At 45.5% G+C, this 10,248-nt stretch overlaps 1 protein-coding gene across 1 annotated transcript; it reads right to left on the bottom strand.

Moving 5' to 3' along the window:
• Window positions 1-1,486: 1,486 nt before the first annotated feature.
• LOC139456940 (MAGE-like protein 2) lies at window positions 1,487-5,442 on the bottom strand. The gene is made up of 2 exons (XM_071238407.1): window positions 5,366-5,442; window positions 1,487-2,639 (listed from the first exon to the last, which is right to left on the bottom strand). The coding sequence occupies exons 1-2, from the start codon at window positions 5,440-5,442 to the stop codon at window positions 1,487-1,489; spliced, it is 1,230 nt and encodes a 409-aa protein (XP_071094508.1).
• Window positions 5,443-10,248: the final 4,806 nt, after the last annotated feature.

Here is a 10,248-nt window from a genome sequence, read left to right as displayed (position 1 = left end):
ATCATCATCACCATCATCATTACCATCATCATCACCATCATCATTACCATCATCATTATCATCATCATCACCATCATCATCATCATCATCATCATCATCATCATCATCATCACCATCATCATCACCATCACCACCATCATCATCACCATCATCATCACCATCATCATCACCATCACCATCATCATCACCATCATCATTACCATCATCATCACCATCATCATCACCATCATCATTACAATCATCATCACCATCATCATCACCATCATCATCACCATCATCATCATCATCACATCTTCACTACCATCATCATCACCATCATCATTACAATCATCATCACTATCATCATTACCATCATCATCACCATCATCATCACATCATCATCACCATCATCACCACCATCATCATTACCATCATCATCACCATCATCATCACCATCACCACCATCATCATCACCATCATCATCACCATCATCATCACCATCACCATCATCATCACCATCATCATTACCATCATCATCACCATCATCATCACCATCATCATTACAATCATCATCACCATCATCATCACCATCATCATCACCATCATCATCATCACATCTTCACTACCATCATCATCACCATCATCATTACAATCATCATCACTATCATCATTACCATCATCATCACCATCATCATCACATCATCATCACCATCATCACCACCATCATCATTACCATCATCATCACCATCATCATCACCATCATCATCACCATCATCATCACCATCATAATCACCATCGACATTCCAATCATCATCACCATCATCATCACTATCATCATCACCATCATCATCACCATCATCATCACCATCATCATCATTATCATCATCATGATCATCACCATCACAATCATCATTACCATCATCATTACCATCATCATTACATCATCATCACCATCATCATCACCATCATCATCACCATCATCATTACCACCATCATCATCACCATCACCATCATCATCACCATCATCATTACCATCATCATCACCATCATCATTGCCATCATCATCACCATCATCATCACCATCATCATTACTTGCCTCAGCCCTGGCATGTTCACGAGAGCTATGGAAAGGATACCACACCATATGTACTTATATACAACAATACCATGCACTTTGTATTGCTTTACACCTAAATAAGCAAAATCAACTTGATATGTGTTAAATCTTCGTCTTCACTCAGACCTTCTTAAACTCAGACCTGTACGATTAACAACGACCAGGAGTCGTTTATTTCTTATGTGAGACACCAACATTATGCACAGCCTCTCTAAGGTTGTTTATGAAATGTACAAGCTTTAAAAACAGTAACACCAATTCAAATAATGATGACTCCATCAATAAAATCCGACCTCAGCAATGTCGGACAAGTCCATTTTATGCACAGGTGGGTATTTCCCGCATATACTTACAATCCTCACGATGATAACCTGTACCAGGTAAAACCTCTCAAGAGGTTATGACGAAAGACGGGTAATGTAGGCACAGGGTGAAGAAAGGCCAGAGGCCGTAGGGGGTAGTGTATGGGTGGTGCTGGAGGACGGCCAGGGGTAATGTAGGCACAGGGGGAAGGAAGGCCATAGGGGGTAGTGTATGGGTGGGCTGGAGGACGGCCAGGGGTAATGTAGGCACAGGGTGAAGAAAGGCCAGAGGCCGTAGGAGTAGTCTGTGGGTGGGGCTGTAGGACGGCCAGGGGTAATGTAGGCACAGGGTGAAGAAAGACCAGAGGCCGTAGGGGGTAGTGTATGGGTGGGGCTGGAGGACGGCCAGGGGTGATGTAGGCACAGGGTGAAGAAAGGCAAAAGACCGTAGGGGGTAGTGTATGGGTGGGGCTGGAGGACGGCCAGGGGTGATGTAGGCACAGGGTGAAGAAAGGCCAGAGGCCGTAGGGGGTAGTGTATGGGTGGTGCTGGAGGACGGCCAGGGGTGATGTAGGCACAGGGTGAAGAAAGGCCAGAGGCCGTAGGGGGTAGTGTATGGGTGGGGCTGGAGGGCGGCCAGGGGTAATGTAGGCACAGGGTGAAGAAAGGCCAGAGGCCGTAGGGGGTAGTATATGGGTAGGGCTGGAGGACGGCCAGGGGTAATGTAGGCACAGAGTGAAGAAAGGCCAGAGGCCGTAGGGGGTAGTGTATGGGTGGGGCTGGAGGACGGCCAGGGGTGATGTAGGCACAGGGTGAAGAAAGGCCAGAGGCCGTAGGGGGTAGTGTATGGGTGGGGCTGGAGGACGGCCAGGGGTGATGTAGGCACAGGGTGAAGAAAGGCCAGAGGCCGTATGGGGTAGTGTATGGGTGGGGCTGGAGGACGGCCAGGGGTAATGTAGGCACAGGGTGAAGAAAGGCCAGAGGCCGTAGGGGGTAGTGTATGGGTGGTGCTGGAGGACGGCCAGGGGTGATGTAGGCACAGGGTGAAGAAAGGCCAGAGGCCGTATGGGGTAGTGTAAGGGTGGGGCTGGAGGACGGCCAGGGGTGATGTAGGCACAGGATGAAGAAAGGCCAGAGGCCGTAGGGGGTAGTGTATGGGTGGTGCTGGAGGACGGCCAGGGGTAATGTAGGCACAGGGTGAAGAAAGGCCAGAGGCCCTAGGGGGTAGTGTATGGGTGGGGCTGGAGGACGGCCAGGATGGTGTAAGGGGGAGGGGACCAATGCTGTCAGGTGGTGATGATATGTGCACAGAACCTGTTTTACCCTAAGCTTTGCTAACTATTCCGAGCGATATACGCGGCAAAGTCCTGTTTACTTAATTGAAGCTCAGAATGAACACAAAGTGTGAGAGCAAACACGGCCCCGAGGTTTTGGTTGAAAATGTAAGTACAAAGAAGGAGATAGATTTCCGACTCCCGAGTATTTACTTTTCAACCAAAATCGTGTTTGATCTGGTTTAAATTTCAACAGAAAATCAAATTTACATTTGGTGCGTTATAACGGGATAATTGTAAAGTCTGTTCATGTATACGGCTGTTGTCGAAAGCAGTCGCGGCACGAGATTTCCGTGGTATAAAAGGGAATTTGATGAAAACATGAGAGAGAAAGACCACGTGCAGCATGCAGCACAAACTGAAATCATGACAATTGATCTTTTCATCACCTGTCTCTGTGGAAAACACAGGGTTACAAAACTAAACACGTGAGGTTACAGGTTCGATTCTCGGCATCCACAATGAAAACTTTCATTTTTTGTCTTCGGGTTTAGAATATTAGACGTTAAAAACACTAAGTACAAATGTCATCTATTCAACTCACAACCCGTGAAGATCCGGGATATAATAGGTCTTCAGCAACCCATGCGTCAAAGGCGACTATGCTTGTCGTAAGAGGCGATTAATGGGATCGGGTGGTCAGGCTCGCTGATGCATGTCATCGTATCCCAATGTCGTGGTTCGATGCTTATGATGTCAGTCAATGGATTATCTTGTCCAGACTATATTATTTCTAGACCGCCGAATATTGCTTAGTGCGGCGTTAAACAAACAAACACACAAACTTAACTCACCTGGTCTTACTAGGAAATGCAAAATCTTAGTGTGTGAGTGAGTGAGTATGGTTTTACGCCGTTTTAGCAATATTCCAGCAATATCACGGCGGAGGACACCAGAAATGGGCTTCACACATTGTACCCATGTCGGGAATCGAACCCGGGTCTTCGGCGTGACGAGCGAACGCTTTAACCACTAGGCTACCCGACCACCCCGTAAAATCTTATACCCAGGATGAGTTCTCACTGAGGACAGGTAAAACCTCCCAAGTGGTTATGACGAAACACGAAGACACCTGCATCACAAAAGGCAAAAGTGGTCATCGCCGCAGTGTTCTTATCCTTTCGCTGTTCTTCAAACCCTGGGGTGTGGATAGAGATAACCAGGGGTTGTGTTAAATCTGTGAAATCTGTTAAATCCTCGCCTTCACTCAGACCTTCTTAAACTCTTATTTTATCTAAAAAAAGAATTAAGGTTTTCTTGGGCAGGTTTATTCTCCCTGCAGTGTTTTACTGTACGATTAACAACGACCAGGAGTCGTTTATTTCTTATGTGAGACACCAACATTATGCACAGCCTCTTTAAGGTTGTTTATGAAATGTACAAGCTTTAAAAACAGTAACACCAATTCAAATAATGATGACTCCATCAATAAAATCCGACCTCAGCAATGTCGGACAAGTCCATTTATGCACAGGTGGGTATTTCCCGCATATACTCACAATCCTCACGACGATAACCTGTACCAGGTAAAACCTCTCAAGAGGTTATGACGAAAGACGGGTAATGCAGGCACAGGGTGAAGAAAGGCCAGAGGCCGTAGGGGGTAGTGTATAGGTGGGTAGGAGGACGGCCAGGGGTAATGTAGGCACAGGGGGAAGGAAGGCCATAGGGGGTAGTGTATGGGTGGGGCTTGAGGACGGCCAGGAGTGATGCAGGGACAGGGTGCAGAAAGGCCAGAGGCCATAGGGGGTAGTGTATGGGTGGGGCTGGAGAACGGCCAGTGTAGAAGGAGGGGGGTGGGGGGGGGTATGAGGAATTTTTTTTTTGGGGGGGGGGGGGGAATGGGGGGTGTAGGTATAGGGTACAGTGGTTCGAGGGGTGGTGTACAGGGTAGGGGAGAAAGGCTAGGGGTGGGGCACGGATACGTTCTGCCCAGGAATTCCCACGGATTTCGGCTCGCGGAGGCGTGTCAGATAACAAGCGATTAGTGTCAGACAACGTAAACGGGCACTTGTTATTGAATAATTGTGGATCACATGGACAGGTTGGATCAAATACACTGCAACACAAATACGTGTACTGCAGGTAGTACATTGACAGAACACACTAACGAGGTGCTGTAAACTTAATATACTGAACCTCAAAAGAAACATCACACCAAATAAATCATTTAAATATATGGGTAAGTTTTTTCAATGTTTCAAAACAATTACATTACCTTGTCATGAAAATATGAAATTTGATGATAAAGAAACCAATGCAGATGACAATAAAACCGATCGCCCAAACGCATCACGGCAACGACCATGGTAACCTGATGCACGTGAGCTCCGTGCAAATGGAAATGCACATGCGTTCCCCCATTTCTTGCCCTATAAAAATCCACCTAGATCGGATAGTATTCATTCGTTATTGATTTGCTAACACATGCCAAGATTGACATGAAATCAGTGACACCAAACCCTTAGACGATTGCAAGCTGGACAAACCGCCTGGCAAGTAGCTAATGCATTTCAAGTCCACGTAAGGATCATATTCAGGCTCCAGCAACGGTACCAGACCATCAACACTACAGATGACCGACCGCGTAGTGGAAGACCAATGGTAACCACCCAACGTTAGGATCGTCTGACCAGCGACACATTAGTGCGGACTCCTGGACTGTCACAGGCCACACTGATGACCCATTCTGACGCTCTAGGGTGACCATATTGACCTTGTTACAGGTCCAAGGTCAGTCATATTGGCTCTAGGGTGAAAATATTGGCCTTGTTACAGGTCCAAGGTCACTCATATTGGCCCTGTGGTGACCATACTGGCCTTGTTACATGCCCAATGTCAGTCATAAAGGCTCTAGGGCGACCATAGTGGCCTTGTTACAGTCCAAGGTCAGTCATATTGGCTCTAGGGTGACCATAGTGGCCTTGTTACAGTCCAAGGTCAGTCATATTGGCTCTAGGGCGAACATATTGGCCTTGTTTCAGGTCCAAGGTCAGTCATATTGCCTCTAGGGTGAAAATATTGGCCTTGTTACATGCCCAAGGTCAGTCATATTGGCTCTAAGGCGACCATAGTGGCCTTGTTACAGTCCAAGGTCAGTCATATTGGCTCTAGGGTGACCATATTGGCCTTGTTACAGGCCGAAGGTCAGTCATATTGGCTCTAGGGTGAAAATATTGGCCTTGTTACAGGTCCAAGGTCACTCATATTGGCTCTAGGGTGACCATATTGGCCTTGTTAAAGGTCCAAGGTCACTCATATTGGCTCCAGGTTGAGCATTTTGGCGTTGTTACAGGCCGAAGGTCAGTCATATTGGCTCTAGGGTAACCATATTAGCCTTGTTACATACCGAAGGTCAGTCATATTGGCTCTAGGGTGACCATATTGGCCTTGTTACAGGTTCAAGGTCAGTCATATTGGCTCTAGGGTAACCATATTAGCCTTGTTACATACCCAAGGTCAGTCATATTGGCCCTGTGGTGACCATACTGGCCTTGTTACATGCCCAATGTCAGTCATAAAGGCTCTAGGGCGAACATATTGGCCTTGTTTCAGGTCCAAGGTCAGTCATATTGCCTCTAGGGTGAAAATATTGGCCTTGTTACAGGCCGAAGGTCAGTCATATTGGCTCTAGGGTGACCATATTGGCCTTGTTACAGGCCGAAGGTCAGTCATATTGGCTCTAGGGTGACCATATTGGCCTTGTTACAGGTTCAAGGTCAGTCATATTGGCTCTAGGGTAACCATATTAGCCTTGTTACATACCCAAGGTCAGTCATATTGGCTCTAGGGCGACCATATTGGCCTTGTTACATACCCAAGGTCAGTCATATTGGCTCTAGGACGACCATATTGGCCTTGTTACAGGTCCAAGGTCAGTCATATTGGCTCGAGGGTGACCATATTGACCTTGTTATATGCCCAATGCCAGTCATATTGGCTCTAGGGTAACCATATTGACCTTGTTATATGCCCAATGCCAGTCATATTGGCTCTATGGTGACCATATTGACCTTGTTACAGGTCAAAGGTCAGACATATTGGCCCTGTGGTGACCATACAGGCCTTGTTACATGCCCAAGGTCAGTCATATTGGCTCTAGGGTGAAAATATTGGCCTTGTTACAGGTCCAAAGTCAGTCATATTGGCTCTAGGGTGAGCATATTGGCGTTGTTACAGGCCCAAGGTCACTCATATTGGCTATAGGGTGAAAATATTGGCATTGTTACATGCCAAAGGTCAGTCATATTGGCTCTAGGGCGACCATATTGGCATTGTTACATACCCAAGGTCAGTCATATTGGCCCTAGGGTGACCATATTGGCAATGTTGCAGGTCCAAGGTCAGTCATTTTTGCTCTCGGGTGACCATATTGGCCTTGTTATAGGTCCAATGTCAGTCATATTAGCCCTAGGGCGACCATATTGGCCTTGTGACATGCCCAAGGTCAGTCATATTGTCTCGAGGGTGACCATATTGGCCTTGTTACATGCCCAAGGTCAGTCATATTGGCCTTAGGTCGACCATATTGGCCTTGTTACATGCCCAAGGTCAGTCATATTGTCTCGAGGGTGACCATATTGGCCTTGTTACAGGCCCAAGGTCAATGATATTGTCTCGAGGGTGATCATATTGGCCTTGTTACAGGCCCAAGGTCAATCATATTGGCTATGGGGTGACCATATTGGCCTTGTAACAGGCCCAGGGACAATCAAATTGGCTATGGGGTGACCATATTGGCCTTGTTACAGGCCCAAGGTCAATCATATTGGCTATGGGGTGACCATATTGGCCTTGTTACAAGCCCAAGGTCAATGATAATGGCCCGAGACGATGTCAGCCCAACGTAACTCACTCACTCACTCACTCGCGAAAACAGCCATTTAGTTACATTTTCATTAATCAACAATCTGTATTTCAACAATCTTTTAACATATGCAGTAAAAACAACAAACTCATAAACACAAAACTGTTTACTCAATAAACATGTTCAGAGGTAAAAAGTAAACTACCTCTGTTTCATTTTTTGCTTTTTTCAGTTTTCTTTTTCAAATAATAAATTTTTGGAGTAGGCCCGTATACAGTCTCAAACCTGATATTGCCCTTTCTGATAAATCCAATGAAATCATTTATATCATTAATACAAACAAACAAACAAATCATTCATAAGGCTGAATAGTAACTGGCATATTATCCCTTAACAGAGTCGAACGATGAGGGCTCCTTGTTTGACCATGTTATAGTAATGAGACGGTTATTTCTCACTATATGGACTACAGTATGAGGCTGTTGGGTTTTGAAGACAATAAACATCGCTTCGCCTCGTCAAGTCTGTTCAAGGGGCACGGGTGGCCCAGTCGTCTAATGCGCCGCGATTCGCTGTGCAGAGTTGCGTCCCTTGGATACGCCAGAAACCTATGAATCCCGGTTCGCCCCGATTATGTTTCTAGGTTTGTCAGAACCATTCCCATGCTCGTGGGTTTAAACGAAGTGGTAAACGTCTGAGACCTGCATCACTTCGGGCTTTCCTCCCACATTAAGCTGACACGCCGTGATATAAATGGAATACTGTTAAAAGCGGCGTTAAACCCAACTCACTCACTCACTCACTCACTCAAGTCTGTTCAGATATCATGGAATATGTGATATCCTAAAAGAGTCGTATGTGTTTCGTGGAGAATGCCTCTTGGATGTAAAAAAAGTTCTGCTGATATTTTGACTCTATATAATGTTTATCAAGTATTTGAATAACTGTTTTCATTAAAAAAACCCAACTATTTTGATGACAGGCCGTCATGGAGTTACTTTGACTTTGAACTTTGGCTGTATTATTTCTTTCTGCTTTGATGCGTGAACATTGTTTTTGGTAGTAATCAAACATGGATTTCCCATGCAATACATTAAACCAAAACGATAGTTTGAAGTGCAACAATGATATAACTAGTACCCCTTCAAGAGGTCTCCCACAGCCGCAGCCTATATTGACACACGGTCTCGGAATGCCTGGGCTATTGTCCCGACCATGTCAAGTGTAGTTGCAGCTAGATTACAGCGGGTTGCCTCCTCCATTCAGTGTGTGTAGGGGGAAGGGGGAGGGGTGGGGTTGGGGTGGGGTTGGGGTGGGTGGGGGGGGGGGTAATTTTTATCAGACCATTTACGGGATATCACAGTGGTGTGAAGGTTTGGAAATTGAAGACACACACACACGCACACGCACACGCACACACACACGCACACGCACACGCACGCACACGCACACGCACACGCACACGCACACGCACACATATCATACGAACACATGCCATTACGAACACATGTTATATGTTATAAGGTGTGAGTGAGTTTGGTTTAACGCCACTTTTAACAGAATTCCAGTTATATCGCGGCCTGTCAGCTTAATGTGGGAGGAAAGCCCGAAGTGATGCAGGTCTCAGACGTTTTGCCACTTCGTTTAAACGCACGAGCACGGGTATGGTGCTGACAAACCTAGAAACATAATCGGGGCGAACTGGCATTCGAACCCACAATCATAGGTTTCTGGCGTGCCCAAGGGGCGCAACTCTGCACAGCGAATCACTGCGCCTTAGACGACTGGGCAACCCGTGCCGCAATATGTTATAAGGACTACATGCCATAAGGAGGAAATATACTAAGAAGTACACGCCATTAAGTACACATGGACTTATACAGATTTAATTACATGGACTGATACAGATGTAATTACCTAGACTGATACAGATGTAATTACATGGACTGATATAGATGTAATTACATGGACTGATACAGATGTAATTACATAGACTGATATAGATGTACTTACATGGACTGATACAGATGTACTTACATGGACTGACTGATACAGATGTAACTACATGGGCTGATGCAGATGTACTTACATGGACTGATATAGATGTAATTACATGGGCTGATACAGATGTAATTACATGGGCTGATACAAAGGTAATTACATGGACTGATACAGATGCAATTACATGGACTGATACAGATGTAATTACATGCACTGATACAGATGTACTTACATGGACTGATACAGATGCGATTACATGGACTGATACAGACGTACTTACATGGACTGATACAGATGTAATTACATGGACTGATACAGATGTACTTACATGGACTGATACAGATGTAATTACCTAGACTGAAAAAGACGTAATTACATGGACTGATGTAGATGTACATACATGGACTGATACAGATGTACTTACATGGACTGACTGATACAGATGTAACTACATGGGCTGATGCAGATGTAGTTACATGGGCTGATACAGATGTAATTACATGGACTGATACAGATGCAATTACATGCACTGATACAGATGTATCTACATGGGCTGATACAGATGTACATACATGGACTGATACAGATGTACATACATGGACTGACTGATACAGATGTAACTACATGGGCTGATGCAGATGTACATACATGGACTGATACAGGTGCAATTACATTGGCTGATACAGATGTTATTACGTCGACTGATAG

The sequence above is a fragment of the Haliotis cracherodii genome, unplaced genomic scaffold (assembly GCF_022045235.1).
Source record: "Haliotis cracherodii isolate W230 unplaced genomic scaffold, xgHalCrac1.p SCAF_12, whole genome shotgun sequence".
NCBI classification, from domain to species: Eukaryota; Metazoa; Mollusca; class Gastropoda; order Lepetellida; family Haliotidae; genus Haliotis; species Haliotis cracherodii.
This window is presented reverse-complemented; position numbering and strand designations above follow the sequence as displayed.